At 44.3% G+C, this 26,630-nt stretch overlaps 1 protein-coding gene across 2 annotated transcripts in view; it reads right to left on the reverse strand.

The window, feature by feature from the left end:
- LOC144492510 (cysteine-rich secretory protein LCCL domain-containing 2-like) overlaps window positions 1-26,426 on the reverse strand; it is a 56,203-nt gene extending 29,777 nt beyond the window's left edge. Inside the window, exons 1-7 of one of the 2 annotated variants that reach the window (XM_078210604.1) lie at window positions 25,950-26,426; window positions 24,912-25,216; window positions 22,538-22,656; window positions 18,100-18,232; window positions 14,607-14,722; window positions 12,752-12,852; window positions 8,227-8,391 (exon numbers count right to left, since the gene is read on the reverse strand). In XM_078210604.1, coding sequence (XP_078066730.1) covers window positions 8,227-8,391; window positions 12,752-12,852; window positions 14,607-14,722; window positions 18,100-18,232; window positions 22,538-22,656; window positions 24,912-25,136 — 859 coding nt within the window. In that variant the 5' untranslated portion in view covers window positions 25,137-25,216; window positions 25,950-26,426. Of the gene's footprint in view, window positions 1-8,226; window positions 8,392-12,751; window positions 12,853-14,606; window positions 14,723-18,099; window positions 18,233-22,537; window positions 22,657-24,911; window positions 25,217-25,924 lie in introns of both variants that reach the window. The other variant, XM_078210603.1, reaches the window with a different exon arrangement.
- Between the last annotated feature and the right edge of the window lie 204 nt (window positions 26,427-26,630).

The following is a 26,630-nucleotide window of genomic DNA, read 5'->3' on the forward strand; positions in this document are numbered from 1 at the left end:
TGGGAAATCCCATTGTCAGCGGCAGGACCAGAGACTCCCACCACCACGAAAAGCCCACCACCCCCCACCGCCGAGAAACAAGCAGCTGGGAGGCCAGAGAATTCCCCTTGTGTGGTTCAGAGCATGATTTCAAAATTTGCAGATGTTATAAAGATTGGAAATATTGTCAACTGTGATGAGGATAGTCTCAAACTTCAGAAGGACATAGACATGTTGGGCAGACAAGTGGCAGATGAAGTTCAACGTAGATAGGTGTGAAGTGATTCATTTTGGTAGGAAGAATATGGAGAGGAAATATAAAATAAAGGGAGAAACTCTAAAGTACAGGAACAGAGGGACCTCCGTGTATATGTATGTAAGTCATCATATGACTTCATTTTGATGTCCTCTGGGTTCTCAATTTTTTAACTAATGGTAAGAGTTTTTCCTTATCTACCCTGTCCAGACCCCTTATGATTTCGAACACTGCTATCAAATCTCTTAACCATCTCTAGAAGGAGAACAAGGAGAACACTCCCAACTTCTCCAACCTACCCACATGACTAAACTGAAATAAGAGATTTAGGACAGAGAGCAAGAGAAAATGCTTCTCCACAGTTAGAATTAACTCCTGGCATCATTACTAATGGGAGCAGAGTCCATGTCAATATTTAAGAATAAATAAGGTAAGTGGTTGACTGGGAATAAACAGATATGTGAACATGGTGGGCACATGAATTTGGGACTACTGCTCACATGGAAGATAAGCACGTGCCAAGATCAATCATGCTGATAAGATCGTGGCCAGAATATCCCAGTCATTCAGCGGGATTTTTCGGTCCCGCTGCAGTGAACAGAGATTCTCTGTCCTTGCTTGCAACGGCATCGGGGTGTGAATAGCTGAAAAATTACAGCCAATGTGTTTTATTTTAGGAATAACATGGAACAAAACCCATTCTGAAAAATGCAGCGGCCCACTGAGAGAAATTAGAATCACAGAATTCCTACGTGCAGAAGGAGGCCATTCGGCCTTTCAAGTTTGCACCGACTCTCCGACAGAGCACTTTTATCAAGGCCCTATCCCCGTAATCCCATATATTTCCCACCCCGCCCCCCCACCCCACCCCCACTGCCCCGCCAACCTACACATCATAGGATAACACTAAGGGCCAATTTAGCATGGCTAATCCACCTAACCTGCACATCTTTGGAGCGTGGGAGTAAACCAGAGCACCTGGAGGAAACCCACGCAGACATAGGGAGAATGTAAAAACTCCACACACACACACACACACACACACACAGTCACCCAAGGCCGGGTCATTGATGTTGTGAGGCAGCAGTGTTAACTACTGTGCTACCGTGCCGCCCATAAAATTCGACCTGTCTTCCTATGGGCGCTGTTTGATTGATTCAGTCAATCTGAAAAGAGGCTGCTTATAAGGACAACATAGGCAATTTTTAACTCGCACAACCAGCTGGAGTAAACTGCTCACCCATTACAGCATGAAATCAACAGAATAAAAAGTGGGCAGCTTACACTCATGGGCGGGAAATGAAAAGTTTGTTTGTACTATTTCCAATTTGTTACTGCCCCACTCACATCGATAAATGATGCAGTTCGATCAGGCAAACCATCAGGGTGCTGCTGATTGCTGAACCTTGCAACATGTACAGCTGCTGGCTGAGGTGGCATCTTCAGCTTAAGACTGAAGGATATAATTATGGCGCATTTTGTGCACTGTCAGATGGGAAGGCAATTTGTAAACAAAAAGCCTCTCTCAAGGCACTCCATCTGTTTTGGCTGCAGGCAGTAGGAGTGTGAAGGGAGCACTGTCTTTCATTACATTAACCAAATTATATGTTTTGCTTTGTGCAACTAACTGAACCTCACATAAATTATTATATTTGACCAAAATAAGCATTTTGTTCCATAGCATTCTTTTTCTTTTGATCTGTAAACAAATCCACTGTGAGCATTCTAAAGTGTACTTTTACTGTACAATATATTACATTAATGCACACAAAATTCCACATAATCCCATCTTTTATATAGCAAATAAAATATATTTAGATTGAAAATATCTTTAAGAACAGTAGTTTGCTTCTGAACAGGCTAAAAAATATAATTAAACAAATTTATACAATAATTATGCTAACCCAAATGTTAACCTTAAAGAAGCTCTGTCTATTTTAATATCAGGAAAATATGTAAAACCTAGTCAAATGTCTCTGTTATTTGTTATGGATCTTGTTGCGTTCTGCACTGTGCAGAGAAGGGTGGTGTTATGTCAGGTTTTTTCCTAGGTTCACTTGCAACATTCTGTAGTTGAACCACCCTACACACTGAGTAGCTGTTGTCTAGTCAGGGAAAGGGAGATAGATGATGGGTTTAAAGTTTATTTATTAGTCACAAGTAAGACTTTCACAGTAACGTCATTGCAGTGTTAATGTTAGTCATAAGTAAGACTTACATTAACACTTCAATGAAGTTACTGTGAAATTCCCCTAGTTGCCACAGTCCAGCGCCTGTTTGGGTCAATACACCTAACCAGCACATCTTTCAGAATGTGGGAAGAAACTGGAGCACCCAGAGGAAACCCACACAGAGAGAACATGCAAACTCCACACAGACAGTGACCCAAGTCTGGAATTGAACTCTGGACCCTGACACTGTGAAGCAGCAGTGCTAACCACTGTACCACCATGCCGCCAGGCTGAAGAGGCAGGCACAGTCTTATTCTGAGCAGTCTGGGACTCATCAAGCCATCACATTCAAAGCCAAGTTCCCTGTTTTCAACAGTGAGCAAAGTAAGTGAATCTATTCCACCCAGCAATGCCAATGGATTCCAGCCAGTCTAATACTCTCTGCAGAACTCCCTGCTTCTGCTTGAAAGCATGGCATTATTTGAATTACACAACGCCTAAACTGACCTGTCCCCAGACCAGGGGTTCCCAAACTGCAGGTCGCCACCCTCAGTGGCGGTCACAGAGATGACGTTTGAGGTCACAAGCTTCCCCCTCATCTGAGATATGGAGAGGAGACTCTGGTGGGACAGATCTGGATTCATTGGCAGCTTGGTGCCAATCAACAAGGAGCAGCTGGTGAATCCAAGACACTCTTTATCCTCAGAAAACACTTTTAGCAGCGAGTGCCAAAGAAGCCCAGGATGTCTGGGCACCAGCCTGGTGCAGGCAGAAGAGGAAATCATAGAAATGAGAAGCAGGAGTAGGCCATTTGACCCTTCAAACCTACTCTGCCATTCATTTTGATCATGGCTGATCATCGAATTCAATATCTGATCTCCCTTCCCCCCATATTCCTTGATCCCTTCAGCCCTTTTGAGCTATATCTAATTTCTTCTTGAAATCACACAATGTTTTGGCCTCAACTATGTTCTGTGGCAGTGAATTCCACACATTCACCACTCTCTGGGTGAAGAAATTTCTCCTCACCTCAGTTCTAAAAGGTTTACCCCTTATCCTCAAACTATGACGTCGAGTTCTGGACTCCCCCACCATAGGAAACGTTCTTGATGAACCTACCCTGCCTAATCCTGTTAGAATTTAATAAGTTTCTATGAGATCCCCTCTCACTCTTCTAAACTCCAGTGAATATAATCCTAACCGACTTAGTCTCTCCTCATATGACAGACCTGCCATCTCAGCAGTCAGCCTAGTAAAGTGTGTGGGAAAAGCCAAGATGTCATGGTCCCTCACATAGGGGACAAAGAGTCTGGTTACAGTATGCCTGTGTTTGGTGGGGTTTGTGTGAGTGTGTGTGTGAGGAGGCGCAGAGAGGGGCTAATTAATGTGTGGGGAGAGGGGCTGATGATTACTGTATGTGGGGGGGGGGGGGAGAGGCTGATTACTGTGTGTGGGGGGAGGGGTGATTACTATGTGGGGGAGAGGGGCCGATTACTGTGTGTGGGGGTGGGGGGAGGGGCTGATTACTGTGTGTGAGGAGGGGAGGGGCCGATTACTGTGTGTGGGGGTGGGGGAGAGGGGCTGATTAATGTGTGTGGGGGTGGGGAAAGGGGCTGATTACTGTGTGTGGGGGTGGGGGAGAGGGGCTGATTACTGTGTGTGTGGGGGGGGAGAGGGGCTGATTACTGTGTGTGGGGGTGGGGGAGAGGGGCTGATTACTGTGTGTGAGGAGGGGAGGGGCCGATTACTGTGTGTGGGGGTGGGGGAGAGGGGCTGATTAATGTGTGTGGGGGTGGGGAAAGGGGCTGATTACTGTGTGTGGGGGTGGGGAAAGGGGCTGATTACTGTGTGTGGGGGAGAGGGGCTGATTAATGTGTGTGGGGGTGGGGAAAGGGGCTGATTACTGTGTGTGGGGGTGGGGGAGAGGGGTTGATTACCGTGTGTGTGGGGGGGGAGAGGGGCTGATTACTGTGTGTGGGGGTGGGGAAAGGGGCTGATTAGTGTCTGTCGGGGGGTGAAGGAAGAGGATCTGATTACTATTTTTTTCCTAATGATTCTTTAAATGTACTTGATATCTCCCCAAGGTTGGAGGTGCTGTGATGAAGCTGGGTTCATCTCTTCTTTTGTACAATCTGTTTTACGGAGAATTTATATTTGTTACATCCATAAGCAGTGTTTTTTAAAGTTTCCTCGTGTTAGATCAGCTTCCCCGGAGATTCACTAAGCAACCACTACTGCTAAGTCGAAATGCTGAGCATAAAGGTATAATGCTTTATTAGATTTTAAGTTTCAGGGCATAATCTGACTCAATACTTAGCAACTGCACTCCACAAATGTCAGAAAGATATAAGAAAATTAACAAAGGCATCGCATTTCATGCAAAGTAAACGATTCAAGGGTACATCCAGAAGATCCACGCTAGATTTGTTCTTTATTACAGGTGATCATGATTCTCATGGTGGTTGCGAGAGTCACAAAGGTATTTCGCTTACAAGACAGGAGAATTACAGAATAGCCTCTGCCAAGAAAGGTGTTGATGCAAGGAACAGATCCAGTAGTGTTAACATGCACGACTGATAACCAAAGAACAGGTAACACAGATAGCCGACAAATAACATTGTGAAGCATGACCAAAAATAAGGAAAGGTTGGAGCAGTGAGGTTACATAAATAGCATAAGCAATGGAGATGACAGACGATGGACCGGTAGGTATTCCGGGTGGCGTTGAAAGAGGCCAAAAGAATGGGCTTGAAGTGTTACATGAAGCTTCAACATTGTTCCAGTTTCATTCATTTTTACTGCTGCAACTATGCCAAAAGGCCTGTGCACCCAAAAGCCTGAGTAACTGTATTTGCAAATGATTAAACCTACACAGCATCTCTCTAATCAGCGTAACCTGGATTGGGGTGGGGGTGGGGGGGAGGAGGGGGGAGGTCACAGAAGGAAAATAAAGAGGAACTTAGGAGAATGGCTAGGACTAGTAACAGGTACTGCATATAGGCATCAACTCATTGCCCGCGCATAACAAGATAATAAGAAAGTAAATAAAGGTAACTAAAGCATCAGGGTGGCAAGATGGTTTGCACTGCTGCCTCACAGCGCCAGGGTCCTGGGGTCAATTCCGGCCTTGAGTGACTGCCTGTGTGGAGTTTATTTCACAGTAACTTCATTGCAGTGTAATGTAAGCCTTACTTGTGATTAATAAATATACTTTAACTTTACTGCACGTTCTCCCCGTGTCTGCGTGGGTTTCCTCCGGGTGCTCCGGTTTCCTCCCACAGTCCAAAGATGTGGAGGTTAGGTGGATTGGCCAGGTTAAATTGCCCCTTAGTGTCCAAAGATGTGTAGGTTAGAGGGATGGGCCGTGGTAAATGTATGGGGTTACAGGATAGGGTGGGGGAAAGGGCCTAGGTAAGATGCTCTGTCGGAGAGTCGGTGCAGACCCGATGGGCCGAATGGTTTCTTCTGCACTGTAGAGATTCTATGATTCATTGGAGCAGCAGATGAGATGGAGATTATTCAACTTATTGTTATTAAGCTTAGAACTTATTCAGGATAAAATTAATTAAAAGACTACACTCACTTTTGTTCAGTTCAAAGAGCCATAACGTACAGCTTGAGTGAATGGTTGCTCTTAAATCAGATTCAAAAAAGGGTTTTAAATGACATAGGGGACAATTGGGTCCTTTTTATAACAAATAAGTATTATAAGACCCAAATTGATGTAAAACTAGGTGGGTGTAGAACCATTTATCCTGCCGGGAAAGCTTGTATCCAAATCATTGATGGAACTGGATGGAGACAGTCAGTGGCGGATATCGAAGCTGATTGGGAATACCTACACTGCAGAAGGAATGATACATGTTTAAAGTGGAGAATTCCTGTTGAATCCGAATCATCCAAAATCACCGGTAAGAGGGGAATGGGGAGTGTGGAAACCACCTCAAGTTGCTGTATAGAGGATAGAATGGGCTGTCCTAACTCTCATGTGCATCAGCACATTGCCAGCTTGTGGTTTGACTATCGATGAAGGGTCCCCCTATCTGTACTGACAACGTTAAGAAATTAGGCCCAAATCGAAGAATATTCAGAACCGGGAAAACATTACTAATACCCAGTCACACTTTCAGTAGTGGTACGGCCACTTGCCTAGATCACGGGCTAATCAACTGAAGTCTCAAAAATAAATGGTGCTTGTGTAGGCCCATAATGCAGCTGAAATTCAAGTTAACACGACTCTCCAAACAAAGGCAATGGTTAGATTTGGACACTCAATAACCGCACTATCGCCGAGTCTTCAATCTATCCTGGATGAATAGCATCTCCCAGAAGTATTCACTGAATGCTAACAAACAACAAGGCATCACCCATCCTAAAGATCTTGTATTGCTGATAGGTAGATATAAACAGCATCCATTGATCCGAATCATGGTCGGAGGTTCACCTTAGGAGTTATGATAGAAATTTTAACCATTTTGCTTTGTCTGGTTAAGCAGATAGCTGAGACACAGGAAGAATCTCATGGGGACTACTGCTTTAGTAAGTAGTCATGCTATTAGTATAGTGGGGCTCTGGAGTAGAATTATTCTTACGACAGGTACTCAGGGACTGAGAGCTGAAATGAAGATGGTTGAACCTTTGGGAAGGATGCTAGAATTAAAAGGTGGAAAATGTTGGCAATGAATGGTTTTCTGAATGAGTTATAGAATCCTACAACACAGAATTAATCTTTATGCTTATGCATTGATGGGTACCATTTAGCCCCACTTCCCTGCTTTCTCCCCGTACCCCTACAAATTTTTCTTTTCTATTCAGTTTCTCCCGATTTATTCCAATTAAGACCCTTAATAAATTTGAGCACCGCTATTAAGTCTCCCCTTAACCTTCTCTGTTCTAAGGAGAACAATCCCGGCTTCTCTGGTCTCTCCACTTGGCTGAAGTCCCTCATCCCTTGTATAATTCGGATAACTTTCCTCTTCATTCTCTCCAAGGCTTTGACATCCTTCCCAAAGACTGTGATGTCCAGAATTAAACCTAATACTCCAGCTGGGGATATACCAATGATTTATTAAAGTTTAGTATACTATCCTTGTCCTCTCTGCCACTACATCTAAAGTCCAAGGATCCTGTTATTTTTTTTAACAAACTTTTTGATTTAGGCATGATGGAAACATGGTAGAAAATATTGAGTATTGTTATATAATAAGGGTTAGAAAGCATTAAGTGTCCATCACAATGAGACAGTAAAGAGTTCTGCATGTTTTGGAGGTGGTGTAGGGGGACATATGGGGAAGAGGGAATGGAATAAAGGACAAAAGAGCAAACACTAACTACAATAGAAGGTAGAAATATGAAACTAGAACTAGATAAGACTGACATAGGCAAAGGAGAAGAACTACCATTACCCGATGCTAATGAATAATTATATTGGGGTTTCTGTTCTAACCATAAGTATAAGGTGTTTTCAGGAAGCTATGAGTTCCCTATCCCAAGGACCTTTGCAACCATGTGCATAGAGTGTGCAGATCATTGGTTCTACGTATGCGCTTACAACCATCTCTCACTGCCCTGAGGGGGATTCCATTTGTAATTAAATGGACCGCCCACACAAATGCTTTATTGCTACATTACTATTAGCCCACTTTCAGCTTCTCAATCTAATTTGCACTTATGCCTTGCAACAAAGACCAATCTTCACTTGCGCTCCTGAGACACTGGAGAGCTGTGCAAGAATTTCTTTTTTCAAAGCGGCACATTAAACTCCTGATGCTTTCTGTAGCATTTAAGTGAAGGATGCATAAAGCTGAAATTCATCCTTACTCATGTACTCCAGGCTGTTAGGTTCCTCCTTTGGCTGTGGCTGTGGTTGTGGTTGAGGTTTTGGTTGGGAATGTGGCACTGTCCATGGGATTAATGCATCTGTGTTGATCTGGGGAGGCTCCACCTCATTGGTTTGCTCGTGCTCTGGCGTTCTCATTGCAATGTCTAAGGATAAATGTGGAAACAAAATTAAATAACGTTTTGCACACCCTGGGCCCAGAACTTTAATTCAGATGCAGTGAATCAAGATATATTTTCTCTGTTTATTTTCGTGTGTTTTTTTCCCCGTTTCCACCCCATTTATTTTCACACTCTTTTCAGCAGAAGGAAGGCTCAATGTGTGAACTGTAGACAGTCCTGAACTTGCACACCAATAATAGACCTCACCTTCAACAATAGAGGTCGCCATTTTTGCAAAGCATAATGAATTGTCAATTTGATTCCCCCCACGCCCCTCACAAAGATTGGAAGATCCCTCTGTTAAAAGGCTACTTGTGAAATATGCACAAGTATTAGCAAGTAGATTTGTACATTAGACACTCGCTCAACCACTGATCTTTGTTAAATAGGTACCTTAGCTTCTGTGCCCTGTGACACATGCATGAACACAGACATACATACATCATGGCCAGAATTCTCTGATCTCGTACGCCCCACCACTGCTGCCAGCGAGGATGGAGAACTTGGCACTCAGCCAAATCACCATTCACTGCAGCAGGACTGGAGAATCCCAGTTGCGAGTGAGGTTGGAGAATTCCAGCCTATGTCTAAATATGAATGGACATCTTGAAAATGCTTGAGTGCTTTTAGTGGCAAAAATATCAGGAACCCCCACCCCACCCCTCTGGGCATGTTTCTGGTGGGATTGGCACATAAAATATGACAGGTGGGTACCTCACCGTCTTCCCACCCACCCAGCCGATCCATATGATAGTGGATAAGGCATCCCCCCCTCAGCTCTTAGGCCTATTGAGGCTCTTAGCAGCCCAATTGAGGTGGCAATTAAAGACCTAATGTTACCTCCACTGCCATAATACATTGAACATTGGATTGTGGAAGGTCAACAAGAGTGGAAAGGCCGTTCTTTTGGTAAAAGGGCAGGAAGGAAGGGATGGCACATCCCCCACCACGGGGGGATGCCCCCATCACCCATGGACATCTCCATTGGAAATTCCCCCACACCGACACTGCTCCCTGAAAATGCCCCTGCTGGGGGGGCAGTGTCAGGGGGAGTGCAAGGGTTCCACCAAGGCATGACCCTCTCCCCCCTGGGGACCAACTTACCTGTGCGTCCCCAGCGGGTTCGTCAGGTCCCCGCTTGTCAAAATCCCGCTGACGTGACATCACATCAGTGGAGGGGGAGGGGGTATTATCTAATGTGGGGAGGGGGTGGTAATAGAGCGGGGGAAGCTCACTAATGATATTATAATGTATATTAATGGGGTTCTCCACCTCTCATTGCGGGAACCCCACTGCATCATTGGTGGGTTGCGGGGATCATTGGAACAGGAAATCCTAATTGTGTAAAAGCTGTTTGGAAATTCCCCTTGGATTCTCTGAAAATAGGGGCAGAAAATACACCTCCTCCCCCAATATCTAGCTCAATCTAACCTAATTTAGCTTTACATATCAAAAAGTAAAATGTGTACGGAAATGGATATCTCCAGTTAGGCGACAGTGAGGTGACAGTAGACTTCAACCCTCGAGTTTTCTCTCGACCTGAGCCATAGGTTTGGACAGGGGTGCACAGCACTGCCCTGAATGGAGTGGAGTGACAGGAGGCTCTTCAAATCACAGGAGGCCTTATGTCAAACCTCGATCCTGACCGCACCCACTTCCAGCAGTGGTCTTTGTACAGCAGTTTGCATCAGGAATGTTGACCACATTTCACCCCCCCCCCCCACTCCCCCCTCACCCCCCCACCCCCCTCACCCCACCCCCCTCACCCCACCCCTCCCCACCCCCCACCACCTCCATAAAAGACAATTTCAGTGGCCCCATTGATAAATAAAGATACATCAGACAAGTCTACATAAAGTGAGGATTAGGCCTGAGACTTCCTTTTTCCAAATTCGATCACAGAATCCCGACAGAGGAGAAGGAAGCCATTTGGTATATCAAGTCTGCACTGACAACAATCCCACTAAGACCCTATCCCCGTAACCCCACTAATCTCCCTGACACTAAGGGGCAATTTAGCATGGCCAATCAACCTAACCTGCACATCTTGGGACCGTGGGAGGAAACCGGAGCACCCGGAGGAAACCCACACAGAGACACAGGGAGAATGTGCAAACTCCACACAGACAGTGACCCAAGGCCGGAATTGAACCCAGGTCCCTGGCGCTGTGAGGCAGCAGCGCTAACCACTCTGCCACCGTGCCGCCCTGTATTTTGTGAAATCTGCATGTCACCTTATCTGTCCCCAGTATAGCTCACTATCCTCTCCATTCTGCTCAGAAGTTTAAGTTTGTGTCAAGTCAGCTGTTGAAAAAGAACCTGGCAGCTCAAAGTGAAAGGTTGTGTTGAGAAAACAAGTGGCCATTCATCACAGGAGTGGATTATGCAAGCCAAAATCAACTGGATTAAGAATTTAAAATCAGTCGACAGAAAATTATATTAATTTAACCTGAGCAGTGAGACATTGAAATCTTTTACTTGTAACAAACAGAAAAATAAATTGTAAACCACATAATGTGATTTTAACTGAACAAATTTTTTTTTCCTGATGGCCATATTTTTATTTAAACTGAGGTAAATTTTAAACTCCCTTTAGTAAACTAGACATTGTGCAGCCAATGCAAAACTGCTGCGCTGCCTGTTCCAATGTTACAAAAACAACATTTCTAAGAAATATAACATTGCAATAAACTAATTGTTGGAAAGTTCAATTCAATTAAATTTAAATTGAAAGCGGAAATAAATAATGATTACAACTAATTATAATTCCGATTAATGCTATTTTTAATACAAGTTCCCCTCCAAGCCACTCACTATCCTGAGTTGGAAATATATCGCCGTTCCTTCACAGTCGCTGGGTCAAAATCCTGGAATTCCCTCCCTAACGGCATTGTGGGTCAACCCACAGCACGTGGACTGCAGCGATTCAAGAAGGCAGCTCACCACCACCTTCTCAGGGGCAACTAGGGATGGGTAATAAACACTGGCCAGCCAGCGATGCCCTTGTCCCACAAATGAATTAATAAAAAAATTTTCATTCAGTCTTTTTTTGCATAAATGATATATAGAATATTCCATTCAAAGACCCCAGTTTTTTGTCTACATTTCCCTTGCTGGTGCAAATCTGTCCTATTCTCCTTTGATTATGCTTCCCATTTATTATTCCTCTGAAGTGGCCAATGTTCAATCCCCATTTCTCATTCTGAACTTTAGATCTTTATTCTCATATCCTCACTGAAGGCTTTAAGTCAATTGCAAGTTCTTCATCTTATGGACTTTACCTGTCTCCATTGCTCACATTTCAGATTATTTCAACCCAAGCCTTTCCTTCCACCTTAGAATCATAGAATCATACAGCGCAGAAGAGGTCCTTTGGCCCATCGACACCTCACCGACACATTAGAAACACCTGAACTCCCACCTAATCCCATCTGCCAGCACTTGGCCCATAGCCCTGAATGTTATGATGTACCAAGTGCTCATCCAGATACTTTCTAAAGATGTGAGGTAACTCACCCCCACCACCCTCTCAGGCAGCGCATCCCAGACCAGACCATCACCACCCTCTGGCTAAAAAGGTTTTTCCTCACATCCCTCCAAACCTCCTGCCCCTCACCTTGAACCTATATCCCCTCACGACAGACCCTTCAACTAAGGGGAACAGCTGCTCTCTATCCACTCTGTCCATGTCTCTCATAATCTTGGACACCGCGATCAGGTCGCCCCTCAGTCTTCTCTGCTCCAACAAAAACAACCCAAGCCTACACAACTTCTCTTCATAACTTAAATATTCCATCCCGGGCAGCATCCCGGTGAATCTCCTCTGCACCCCTTCCAGTGCAATCACAACCTTCCCATCATGTGGCGACCAGAACTGCAGACACTACTCCAGCTATGACCTCCCCAAAGTTCTATACAACTCCAGCATAACTTCCCTGCTTTTGTAATCTTCTCCCAAATGAGTGTGAGCATCACATTCCACCTTCACTCTCGTCACCTGAAGGACGCCATTAACTGAGACCTTGGGCGCGATCTTACCGCCCATTCACGCCACGCTCCCGCTGCAGCAAGGTCAGAGAATTTGACGGCCAAATTCAGTGAACAGTAGTAAACAGTGGTAAGATTCTGGCCCTTATGTTACTGTTTGCAGCCACAGAGATCGCCCAACTATACTAGTGACCCAGGTTGTATTGGTGATGCAAAATGTTGGGTAAAATATAAGTGAACACTCATCCATTTTCAAACAAGCTGCGTTTCTTGTTAAGTAAACCTTAGGATTATTTTAGGATGTTAAAAGTTTTTTGCTGATCCATTTTATTGGGCACAGAACAATAGATTTATATACCTTTGTAGCAGAGATTGTTCTTGCAGCCTCCACCATAGCTGGGTGGACATTCTGAGCATGGTCGACCATGTTTATAAGGAGCTTCTCCAATCCAATTCCCCCTGGTTAGTTAAAAACAGAAAATAATTCAGATAAATCTAAATACAGTTCGGACGAAATAATCTAAAATGAAGTTTTCTAATGAAGCTGTGTGTCTTTGCTTCTCGAATGAAGGAATTAATAGTTAGCCAAATGTCGGTTCCAAATTTGTGTACAACCCCGAGCAAGAACAGTCATCATCATGTAATATAAAGCAATGCTCCAGCACTCCTTCACTCACAGTAATAAACATAAGGACTACACAACCTGCTATTTCTCATTGCTTACAACCCCGACAGAGAAATGGTTCAAAGTTATAAGTGAGAGACGTTCTCATGCATTACCAGCAAATCTGTTTGCCAGGCTTGTTCAAGCAAAAGAAAAAGTCCATGTCTAAACAAAAAGCCAAGGTAGCTACACTCAACTCAAAAGGTCATAGTCTTAGGATAAGGGGTAGCAAATTTAAAACAGAGTTGAGGAGAAACGACTTCTCCCAAAGGGTTGTGAATCTGTGGAATTCGCTACCCCAAAGTGCGGTGGATGCTGGGACAGTGAGTAAATTTAAGGCGGAGTTGGACAGATTTTTAATTGGTAATGGGTTGAAGGGTTATGGGGAGAAGGCAGGAAAATGGGGATGAGAAGCATATCAGCCATGATCGAATGGCAGAGCAGATTCGATGGGCCGAATGGCCTAATTCTGCTCCTATGTCTTATGAACTTATGAAAACAAATACTTTCCCCCCAAAGGGTTTTCTTCTCACTACTCCTGAAGACAGTGACTCATGCTGGGTTATCATTCCCGGTCAGCAGCCCTCTCGTATTTTGCCCAAATGGCCATTGACTATATCAACACAACCAATGACAGTGTTATTCAGCCATGCAAAGTTACACACCCAAGTCCAATCTGGAATTCCCCGATGTATGCATTTGCAAAATTTCTCGCAACATCACGGCATGCACCAGTTGGGCCAAAGGGCCCATTTCCATGCTGTGTTGCTCTATGACTCTATGAAGGAATCCCTGACTGGTTTTCAGTTTCCTAACATGAGGTGCTGAAGCCAATGTTGGCACTCCCTCCACCACTGTGAGTCTATCTACTGGCAGCACGGTGACAAAGTGTTTAGCACTGTTGCCACACAGCAGTAGGGACCTGAGTTCAATTTCGGCTTTGGGTCACTGTCTGTGTGGAGTTTGCACATACTCCCCGTGTCTGCGTGGGTTTCCTCCAGGTGCTCTGGTTTCCTCCCATGGTCCAAAGATGTGCGGGTGGTTTGGCCATGCTAAATTGCCCTTTAGTGTTAGAGGGACTAGCTAGGGTAAATGTGTAGGGTTATGAGGATAGGGCCTGGGTGGGATTGTTGTCGGTGCAGGCTTGGTGGGCCAAATGGCCACTTTCTGCACTGTAGGGATTCTATGATTCTATACCACATGGACTAGAGCGGTTGTAGAGGGCAGCTCACCACCACCTCTTCATGGGCAATTAGGGATGTGCAACAAATGCTGGCCTTGCTAGCGACACTCAAATCACGGGAATGAACAGAAGAAGTACTTCATCATCAGGATTCAAATAAAGTAATGGGTTTACCTTCTCACATCTATTTCTTTGAGCAGGTCAGTGAAGCATTGTGTGTGACTTAATATATGCACACATCATGGAGAACAAATCAAAATGTTACTTGCCAATAGCTCGACAGATTCAAGAATTCTATCTTACATCTCCATTCATCGACTAAATGGCAATAAATCTAAATAAATGATACGATGATCAGTAACTTACTTTGGTGAGTAATTGCATACTAAATAGACTGCGTTCTCCCAGATTTCTCCCCATACATTCATCCTCGCGCAGACATTAACAGCACAGCCAACTCTGTTTGTAGTTGCCCACACCAACTGAAAATAAATACAAAATGAATGTTAAACAAAGAATGGGGCTTTAAGAACATCTTGCGCGCAGAACATAGCTTACTGCTAACCAAGTGAAAATAAGCACTGCCGACTTTATAGTTTTGGTTTGAAAAAGGAGAGGCAACTTAGTTGGCCATCTTTACTCATTCAAGACAAACATTAGATTTTTCACAGATTGCAAAATAAGCAACATTGCATAATTGCTTTTAAGGGATGATTATAGGAGGAAATGAGATTGAGGGTGAGTGAGAGTGCACAGTACTTGCACAGGCTGAAGAAAGGCTAAAGTCTGAATTATTCTTTGATACGGGGCCAAGTTGGAAGATAACTGAATGGTTAACGGTCAGATCTGGGAGTGAGTGGGCTGCAGCTGTTGTCTGCAGATGTTCGGGATAGTGGATCGTTGAAATACTGAGGCAGATGAGCTGGTGGGTTGCCCATCCTTCATTGAGACATGAATCAAGATGAAGCTCACGGCAAGGTACAACATGCTTTACAAGACACAAACATATCAATGTTTATTGAGTTGAAACATCATCTCAGTACTGTCCAAACCTGCTTTTTTTTAAATTAAGGACAAAGGACTCGGGGCAAACTTAGCTTCCTTCGGGCAGCACGGTGGCACAGTGGTTAGCACTGCTGCCTCACAATGCCAGGGACCCGGATTTGATTCCCGGCTTGGGTCACTGTTTGTGTGGAGTTTGCACATTCTCCCTGTGTCTGCGTGGGTTTCCCCCGGGTGCTCTGATTTCCTCCCACAGTCGAAAGATGCACGGGTTAGGTTGATTGGCCATGCTAAATTGCCCCTTAGTGTCAGGGGGATTAGTAGGGTAAATATGTAGGGCTATGGGGATAGGGCCTGGGTGGGATTATGGTTGGTGCAGACTCGATGGGCCAAATGACCTCCTTCTGCACTGTAGGGATTCTATGATTCTATGAAATCTGAAACTCTCAAAACAATTTTCCTGCCCAAAGGGAGACTGCAGGATATCCAGAAAACAAATCATTTTAAGATTTAGAACCCAGTTCTATAGGAAACTGCTCCTGTGAAATTTACTGCGATTCACAGCAAACACCAAGCCCACGTTCTTTGGCGCAGGATTGCTTCTAAAGATTTGAGGCAGGTTTCATCTCACAATGGAATATTGTGGTAATTAGAGCATTGGTCACGTTCTAATGACAGTTGTTTATCCATTATTGGCGCTAAAGTAATGGTCTAAAAAAACACTTTAACTAGACTGCAGTCTGGACACAGCACCAAGCGAGGGGTTGTTAATGTGTTTCTCTTACAACCTGGAGCAGACAGCTAGTGCCAGCTGGACAGAATTTCAGTATCTCCTCCACAATGTCTGGTGGCCTGTGTCCCACTTTGTGCTATGTTCCCTAAACTGATAATATTTAATCCACATAGTGCTGCTTGAATTTGCGGATCACTTTCTTTGCCACAAACATCTCAAATCGGTGATTGATATTCATTAATATTTGTGCCACAAAGAAGTTAGAGTATAATATGCAATACATACAGCAAGCACACACATTCACCAGCATCTGTAAGTTGATCAAACTTTTAGTTGATTTTATTAGTGTCACAAGTAGGCTTGCATTAACACTGCAAGGAAGTTTCTGTGAAAACCCCCAAGTCGCCACACTCCGGCACCTGTTCGGGTACACTGAGGGGAATTTAGCACGGCCAATGCACCTAACCAGCGTGTCTCCAAACACTCCAAAGATGTGCGGGTTACGTGGAGTGGCCATGTTAAATTGTCCCTTAGTGTCATGGGGTTTAGCAGGGTAAATACATGGGGTTGTGGGGATGGGGCCTAGGTGGCCTCCATCCGCACTGTAGGGTTTCTATGATTCTATGAGAACATCACTCTGGGAGGAAACTGGAGCACCCGGAGGAAACCCACGCAGACATGGGGAGAACGTGCAGCCTCCACACAGACAATGACCCAAGACGGGAATTAAACCTGGGTCCCTGGCGCTGTGAGGCAGCAGTGCTAACCACGCTGCCTAAGCTTCATATTCATATGAAGCAATTTTTAAAAGCGGCATCTCGGCCTTTTGGCTAAGATGCAAATGAGATCAAGCCTTGGAGGAGGAAACCTCCCCCTCCTCCAATCAGCTTGGCTCATGTAGATCAGGCCCAAGACAGGTGTGAAGGCCCTGTCTTGTCAGCTTGGATCGGAAATGTCTCAACTTGTTGAGACTCTGAATTGGACTTGATTTGATTGAATTGGAAAAGTATGAAAGAAAAAAAAACGATAGACAGCCCATTGTCCACAGACACTAGCATGGTTAAAAATAATATTCCCTGAGTAATACCATAAGACCATAAGACCATAAGACATAGGAGCGGAAATAAGGCCATTCGGCCCATCGAGTCCACTCCACCATTCAATCATGGTTGATTTCAACTCCATTTACCCGCTCTCTCCCCATAGCCCTTAATTCCTCGAGAATAAGGCTCCCTGAGAACATTAAAACCTTCACAATATCTGTAGTTAATACTGCAACTAGCAAACTGAAGCAGTGCAAGACTGTCTCATCAATGTGATCCCATGCCACCAGTCTGATTTAGGTCCAAATTATACGGTATTGTTGAAAAGTCAAAACTGTTTTGCTTTATAATTGCTCGACTAATCATTGCTAACACCTTTGTCACAGGCAGTTCCACATCTCTCCTGAAATATTTTCCTTGCTCATTTATCCACTGCAATGCAAACATAGCAACAAAGGTTAAAATTCAACTGCCTCACAGCGCCAGGGACCCGGGTTCAATTCCGGCCTTGGGTGACTGTCTGTGTAGAGTCTGCACGTTCTCCCCGTATCTGCGTGGGTTTCTTCCGGGTGCTCCGGTTTCCTCCCACAGTCCAAAGATGTGCAGGTTGGATTGACCATTCTAAATTCTCCCTTAGTATCCCAAGGTGTGTAGATTAGATGGATTAGCCATGGGAAATTTGTGGGGTTATGGGGATAGGGCGGGGGAGAGAGCCTGGGTAAGATATTCTGGCCGGAATTTTACCGGCACGCCCGCCCCCGGAATCAGAGGTTCAGAGAACGGCATTCTCCATTGGCCTTGGGTGGGATCGTATGAACCTCGGGCGGACTTGCCAGTGAAATTCCGCCCTCTATCAAAGAATTGGTGCAGACTCGGTGGGCCAAATGGCCTCTTCTGCACTGTAACGATTCTATGATTCTAATGAATCATATGTTTGTCAGAACTGATGTAATTCATAAATGTTCCCAACCAGAGTACACAAACATTTTGCTCTTCACAATAACCACTTGGCCACTGTGTTTGTTTTTTAGTTTGTGCATGTGTTTCGAAATGCGATTTAATTCTTAGGCATTTAACTTACTTGTGTGTAGTGAGTGCACATTGCACCGGAACATCTCTCGGGGCACCAGGGATTACATTCATGTTCATATGGGTAGGTGTAATCTTTCACTTCATCATACCATGCTTGCACATGGGAAGCTGGAGAACGATATCTGAAAGAACAGAAGCAGTAATCTGTCACAGCCAATTCTCACAAATCATATTACTGCTGAATCAGATAGAAAATGTACCTATTTAACCCAACACAAACATCTTAAAATTAAAACAACATTTTAAAAAATGGGAGCCAGAATAGACTACACATTGAACAAGCTCCTCTGTCTAAAGATATGCAGGTTAGGTGAATTGGTCATGATAAGTTCTCCCTCAGTGTACCCGAACAAGCACCGGAGTGTGGAGACTAGGGGAATTTCACAGTAACTCCATTGCAGTGTTAATGTAGGCCTACTGATGACACTAATAAATAAACTTTAAACAATAGGATCATGGTTTGTCTGAACTTAGCCTCAGTCCGCTTAGCTGCCCGCTCTACGCAACTCCCGTGGAGCTCACAAATCTGTCTATCTCGGCTTCAAATATATTCAATGACTCTGGCAGAATTGATTTTGATGCTGCTCTACTTAGGGAGTCAAAATGGGGCGGGGGGGGGGGGGGGGTGAGGGGGGTGAGGAGGGGCGGGGGTGCTGATGGTGGGGGCGATGGCCTACTGGTATTATCGCTAGACTATTAATCCAGAAATTCAGCTAATGTTCTGGGGACCCAGGTTCATAAACCCGCCACGGCAGATGGTGGAATTTGAATTCAATAGGAAAAAAATCTGGAATTAAGAATCTACTGATGACCATGAAACCATTGTCAGGAAAATCCAAATGGTTCACTAATGTCCTTTAGGGAAGGAGATCTGCTGTCCTTACTTGGTCTGGCCTACATGTGACTCCAGAGCCACAGTGATTTGGTTGACTCTCAACTGCCCTCTGAACAAGGGCAACTAGGGATGGGCAATAAATGCTGGCCAGCCAGCGACGCCCATGTCCCATGGATGAATAAAAAAGAAAATAAAGCATTCAAGTGAAACAGAACAAAATTCAGTCCCCTTTTCAAAGTCTTAAATCATCTCCTTAATTTTATAAAACAATATTTTTGATGTTATGTTATGCAGTTAAGTAGCAAATCTGGCAGCAATTTTGGATGCAGGTTGGACCCAAAGAACTGGGAAGCAAAACTGCTAATTCCAGTGCTGGTGGCACTTCAGGGTTGATTACAGAGTAGGAACTTTTGCATAGAGAGCTTCCATTATAAGAGAGAGCATTTATGCATCCACCTAAAAATAAGATTTTTAATATATTATTAGCTGGTCACATGTAGCGTTACAAAGTAACAGAATATGTTCACTTTCTTCTCTGTCTCTGCTACTCATTATTTTTTCTACTTAATCTGAGAACATGGGCATTTATTGGCCATTCCCTATTGCCTCGAATTATCTCCAGCAGTTTGATACAGAGGGCAGTAACGATGTTGGTGTGGGAGTGGAGTCATTACAGGCAGAACCAGGGAAAGGTGACAGGGAACTTTCCTAAAGGACATTAATGAACCAGATGGACTTTTATGACTTATAGCAATAGCAGCGTTTTTAACGATTCTGTTAAACATTCAAAATCTGAACTACTATAGTGGGATTTGAATCATAGAATCCCTACAATGCAGAAGGAGGCCATTTGGCCCATCGAGTCTGTACTGACAACAAGGCCCTATCCCCATATCTTCACCCCGCTAATCCCTCCAACCTACGCATCCTGGGACCCTAAGGGGCAATTTAGCTTGGCCAATCAACTTAACCCACGCATCTTTAGAGTGTGGGAGGAAACCAGAGCACCCAGAGGAAACCCACGGAGACACGGGGAGAACATACAAACTCCACACAGACAGTCACCCAAGCAGGGAATCGAACCTGGGTCCCTGGAGCTTTGAGGCAGCAGTGCTAACCACTGTGCCACCGTGCCATCCTTAATCGCTCCATTACTAGTCCAGTAACTTAACCACTACAGTACAAATAGCTCACCTAATGCTTTTTGCTGTCTAGTCCACTCTCATTTTATTTTTCCACTTCTCTGACTCTAAATCGCTGCTTCTCTTTCATTTCTCATTTCCTTTTGAATGGGTGGTAGCTAATGGTGTGTCATTTTAAACCACCAATAGGAGCTACCTGTGGGCTGGGGTTTAGGGGGGAAATTGTGCTCCTCAGCAGCTCCCTTCACATTCCCCCTCTCCAATCATTCATCCTTGCCCCTTCCCTTGTGTTTCCACTGTGGCTCCTCCACTATCCACTATCTCTTCCCCTTCCTACCACCATCAAGCTCTCATCTTGCTCCTTTGAACTTACCATTGTATATGGAAAGTCCTCATGTATATTTCCATCCCCCTTGCCCACCCCCCTGTGAATCAGTTCATCATTAACCCTCCATCCAATCCATCCCCGCTTTAATCCCCAGGCAGACAGCCAGAAGTCAAAGATCTCCTTCTTCACCTTGCCAGTTTCCTTCAAAATAGCTTTATTTGTGAGCGGTGTGGTGGCACAGTGGTTAGCACTGCTGCCTCACAGCGCCAGGGACCCGGGTTCAATTCCCGGCTTGGGTCACTGTCTGTGTGGAGTTTGCACGTTCTCCCCATGTCTGTGTGGGAGTGCTCTGGTTTCCTCCCACAGTCTGAAAGATGTGCTGATTAGGTGCATTAACCTGAACAGGCACCAGAATGTGGTGACTAGGGGAATTTCACAGTATCTTCATTACAGTGTTAATATAAGCCTTATTTGTGACTAATTAATTAACTTTAACTTTGTTTTGAAAATTCAACTTTCTTGAATTTGCACCTCTCTCTGACTGTGTTAATAGTTACAAACGAGTGTAAGCAATTTGCAACTGTTTTTTCCAATGTCTAAATGTACTCCTCTTCCAGGCACCGTGCCCTAACAGGGAACTGGCATTAATGTGACTTCCATTGGATTGATCCATCAGTAGGCTTGACAAAGTACTGCAATACTTTGCTATTGCCTTCAGCAGTATGGCTGACCAGGAAACTCACCTGATCTTACCATCTCCCATTAGGTAGATTGGAAGGATTCACAGGCTGATAATCAACCTGTTTGGCCATATGTGAACAGACCTTCCATGGCCACCCACTGAGACTTGGACCCAGAGCATCTCACCCAGAGTTAAGGACACTATCACTGCACCACACAACCTCCTTTCTGAGGAGGTATATTGCAATTATTCCAACTATCTCACATAACCCACTCCCCTTAAAAAAATCCAAAATAAAATTCACCTCGATAAAATGTCGAAATTTGTCATCTGGCTTTTCAAAAGTGTTTGAAAAAAAAGTGCTTGGAGCTGAGGGAAAATATAGGATCAATCCATCTGCCAATGCAGAACATTCTGAGTAATTGAGCATTCTTAGATTGCAAAAAATTCAAATTCAGTGCAGCATCAAATCTCTGGGTAAAAATACCCAATCCAATCTGAAACTTCTGTGAGAGCTTTGAGTTTTCCAATTAAAAACTTGAACTGCAGCACAAAGGGAACAATGCGATGGATAATTTTACTGGTTAAAATACATTTTTTTTAACATTTAAAAAATCTTTATTTAGACAATAACATTTTTAATTAAAGAGTGAGAGGCAATTTTTCGCTTGAAAATTACTCAGAAGACGTTTTGAACACTTTGCAAAAGCAAAGCCACCAGCTGGTCAGATGATGCAATAGCAATTAATTGGCTGTGTCTGTCGGAACCCACCATGGTAAGATGTTCACACAAAAGTGTGACGACATGTAATATTTTGTAGAAAATGTGGGCGGTATAAGAGTTTTGAAAAAAAGTTTTATAGTTAAGTAGCAAAGAATTATGGCAATTTAGAATGCGGGCCGGTGGAATTATCGGATGAGGATCTGGAGATTTAAAACTGAGATGCAACTGTGCCACCACTGGTGGATGGGTTTAACTACAGGATCACAAGTTTAATTCTGTCCTTTTCATTATGAATGCAAAAGCAAAAATGCATTATGGAAAAAGTTGACAACATAGTTTGATGGCATATATACTGATATAGCATTTTTAATATAATGTAAATCAACCATTGGATCATAACCTTTTTCCATGCAAGGATTCGTTGGATCACCCTAATTGGACAAGAGAGGAATTTCTTTATTGCCCCAAGTTTAATCATTCGTTTTTGCTTCCCCCCAGGAGATCAGGTGATTTTGGGTGGGATGGAGAGTGTCGGGTGATGTGATGTGATTGATGCACAAGGTACACACTAGTGTTAGACAAGCACGATGCTATATCCAAATGATTGAATCTTCTATTGCAAGGTCCTGTACTTGTTTCAAATTGACCCATGCAAGCCGTGTTGTAACCGCAGTTCTGAAATAATGTAATACAGTGCGTCCGTGTAAGACACCTACCTTCCCCAGTGCACTGCCAGGTTCTGACCTATTGACTTGAGCAGTTGGGAAGGCCCATGATCCCATACGCATTGCTGGGCCCAGCTTTCGGCAGAACGTTCCAATTCATTATCCCATTCCTACAAAACATAAGACCATACATTGAATAATGGCCATTCATTCAGTGGCTGGAGCATCAACTACAATTAAACCATTCTTTATAATAGACCCATCATTAAATTTTATTATAGACACCTACATTTACTGTTCATTCATTCCCACATAACATTTCAGTTTAGTGCAGTAATAATGAATAAGAACCATCTGAATTAAAACACAGAGTGATAAAGTTACTAATTTAGATTCTTGGATCCCCTCTAATGTTTGCTTTAACGATCTCATTATATTCATTTCGTTTTGGATCTTTTTTTATTCATTCGGGGGATGTGGGTGTCACTGGCTGACCAGCATTTATTTTCCTCCCTAGTTGCCCTTGAGAAGGTGGTGGTGAGCTGCTTTCTTCAATTGCTGCAATCCCTGGGGTGTGGGTACACCCACAGTGCTGTTAGGGAGGGAGTTCCAGGATGACCCTGCAACAGTGAAGGAATGGTAAAATATTTCCAAGTCAGGATGGTGAGTGACTTGGAGGGAAACTCCAGGAGGTGGTAGTCCCAGGTATCTGCTGCTCTTCTCCTTCCAGATAGTAATGGTCATGGGTTTGGAAGGTGCTGTCCCAGGAATCTTGGTGAGTTCCTGCAGTGAATCTTGTAGATGGTACACACAGTTACCACCATTCGTTGGTGGTGGAGGGATTGAATGTTTATGGAAGGGGTAGCAATCAAGTGGGGCTGCATTGTCCTGAATGGAGTCGAGCTTCTTGAATGTTGTTGGAGCTGTACTCATCCAGGCAAGTGGAGAGTATTCCATTACACTCCTGACTTGAGCCTTCCAAATGGTGGACAGGCTTTGGGGAGTCAGGAGGTGAGTTACTCATCACAGGATTCTTAGCCTTTGATCTGCTCTGGTAGCCACAATACTTATATGGCTAATCCAGCTCAGTTTCTGGTCAATGGTAACACCCAGAATGTTGATAGTGGGGGATTCAGCAATGGTAATGCCAATAAGTGATGGTTAGATCCTGTCTAGTTGGAGATTGTATCCTGGCACATGTGAGGCACAAATGTTACTTGCCACTTCTCTGCCAAGCTTTAAACCCCAGTTATAAGAATTTTAGGAATATATTTTGCTGGGAAGGAAAGGATAAATAAAAGAGGTTGGCTGTATTGACCAAATATTGAATATTAAAATGTCTAGTTTTCTCAGTTGATAGTTCTGAAAAGAACGCATTAGTTAAATACTCTTCCCTGCTCTTTCATTCATTGCCCACTCCTACTTTATTTATGTGGGCTATAACTTTGCTTTAACGGTGCCCACAGTCTACTAGAAAGAGGCACAATGGAAAAATGAGTCTTGAGCAGAATGGAATTCACGAGCAAACATTGAAAAGGTGTCATAAAACGGAGATTCAATGGATTTCTCTTGCAGCAGCCAATAAAAAGTGATTTCTTCATACTTTCCCCATGTTTACTCTGCAGGGTTTACTTCACGAGAAAGTTTCACTGCCATCTGGACTAATCAAACACAAGTAACTCATGCTTCCATCAATATACATGGAGAGGAGGAAGTCATGCTTCCCCCTCCCCCAATGTGAGAGCTTCAAGGACAGGCCAAGTGAGGCAGTAGTGTTGAAGCCTAGTCCAACTATGGATGGACCACCCCACAGGATAGGCATCCTGGGCAGGAATGCATGAGGTGCCCCCTTGTGTTTTCTGGAATGAATGATAAATCACACAGGGCAGCATGGTGGCAGAGTGGTTAGCTCTGCTGCCTCACAGCACCGGGGACCGGATTCGATTCCCGGCTTAGGTCACTGTCTGTGCAGAGTCTGCACATTCTCCCCGTGTCTAGGTGGGTTTCCTCCCACAGTCCGAAAGATGTGCTGGTTAGGTGCATTGGCCATGCTAAATTCTCCCTCAGTGTGTCCGAACAGGCGCTAGAGTGTAGCAACTAGGGGATTTTCACAGTAACTTCACTGCAGTGTTAATATAAGCCTACCTGTGACACTAATAAATAAACTTTAAACTAAATTGAAATAGCAAAAAAAGGTATTTCAAGTAGCAATTACACAATGTACAGTAACACTTTCCTGCCCTAAGTTATTGTCTCTCTCACACAGACACACTGGGAACCTCAAAAATGCCTTTTTTCCCCCAACTAAATCTGAAAGGACAGAATGAACAAAAACCGAGTGAAACTTCCCACTTGCAGATGTATCTGAAGTGTTTGATTTTGAGTGTCCTTCTCTGGGATGGTCAGATGTATCACATCTACTCACCATGTGTTCCATGTTCGAGCATGATGGGTAGACCTCTCCCCTCAGATGGTTGTGAAGGTGTAAAATCTCGTCCTTGTCGATCTGGGGGATGGCCCTTTTGTGCCTGGAATGAACGTAATTGAGCAATCTTTCGAAATGCGAGGCATTGGGCATCATCCGGCAGCACGATTCTTGTGCCAAGGCCATTACTGCCACGAGCAGGAAGCAGGGGAGGAAAGGGCTCATGTCTGAGAAAAAAGGGGTGGTGGGTTCACCAAATCAGCACACCACGGACTGGGAATGATCTGGAATAAAGATAAGAAGAGGTCACCTGTCGATAAAATAACTGGACCAGAGAGGCAAACACTATCTGTCAGCACTGATGTTGAAAAAACAGTTACACATCAGTCTGGCCTGGACCAGCTGAAAGATTCACGGTGCATTATTCAGATGGAGCAAAGAGGAGTTTATTTAGCACAGCGACAAATGCTGCACTGGACATTCGACAGGAAGGGTGGAAGCTACAGCTTGCTGACCTGCATCAGAAGGAAGGGGGCACATGCAACCACATCATAAAACAAAGCCAATTCCCCCCCAACCCGATGGAAGATTACTTTATAAAATCTGGTGTTTTCCAATCTCCGCTCGCCTCCCGTCTATCACCCGAATGAATGGTTCCAATCGATTTGGTCTTCCCGCCTCCCTGGAATCCGATTGGGACTTGGAAGTGGAAAGTTGTCCCTGAGTTGGTTCAGAAAGGGGGTTTTCGCAGTAACTTCACTGCAGTGTTAATGCAAGCCTATCTGTGACACTAATAAATAAAGTTCAAAACTTTAAAACCAGGAGTTGGGGGGAGAGAGATCACCGGCTATTGAACCCAAGGCATTAAAGCACTTCTCTGTCCCAGAATATTTCAGTAACTAGCCCTGTGCCCGGGATGTCTGCTTTCATTTTGGAGGAAAATAAAGAAAAGTTTGGTGAGTTTATGCAAACAATAGATCTTACAATCAATCATTCAACCCTCTTTTACTCACTTTGCACCGTGTGGAAAGATGAGAGAGAGAGAAGGAAAGTTCCAGTTTCCTGCACCCTCGGAATGTGGCTCCAAAAACTCCTCACTTTGACACAGAAAGTACCGCAGATCAAAGGCAATTTCAAGCGCTCGCTGCTTTATTCTGGATGTCTGTTTCCCGGCTGGGCTGTGGATCTCGGATTGATGGCGAGTCTCTCCCTCTCCGCAGAAATCGATTGCTGAATTTATATATTTGTGCTGGGAACGAGGGGGGGGGGGGGTAAAAAAAAACCCAGGCTGGTCACATCCTGTAAAATTAGGTTGTTGGCTCCGGAATGGGCTGTGACGCTACAGTGAGAGAAATGACGAGGTTAGTTCGTGGACCCTGGTGCAGAATCTCCTAACAGCCGGAACATCTTGTCACTTGAGTCTAGGCTTGTGTATGTGTGTGTTTCATGCCATTCACTCACTCACTCACTAGTTTTACTGATGCTGCTTACAAGTTTGCCAAATTCGCGCCTTTCCACTTTCCCAGCCAGACTATGGGACAGTCGCAAGGGCTCTCCACTTCAATCCATCTCACTGAGTTTGGGTATGAAACAAGGGTTTGCCCGGGCAAGCAGTAACTCTCTCCTGATCCATCCCCCCTGTGCCTTGCCGTTCAAACATTTTCAAACCCTATCAAATGGAAATCGGGAGCACTTCCCCTCCCCTAACATCCAGCATTG

Source organism: Mustelus asterias, chromosome 4, assembly GCF_964213995.1.
Source record: "Mustelus asterias chromosome 4, sMusAst1.hap1.1, whole genome shotgun sequence".
NCBI lineage: Eukaryota > Metazoa > Chordata > Chondrichthyes > Carcharhiniformes > Triakidae > Mustelus > Mustelus asterias.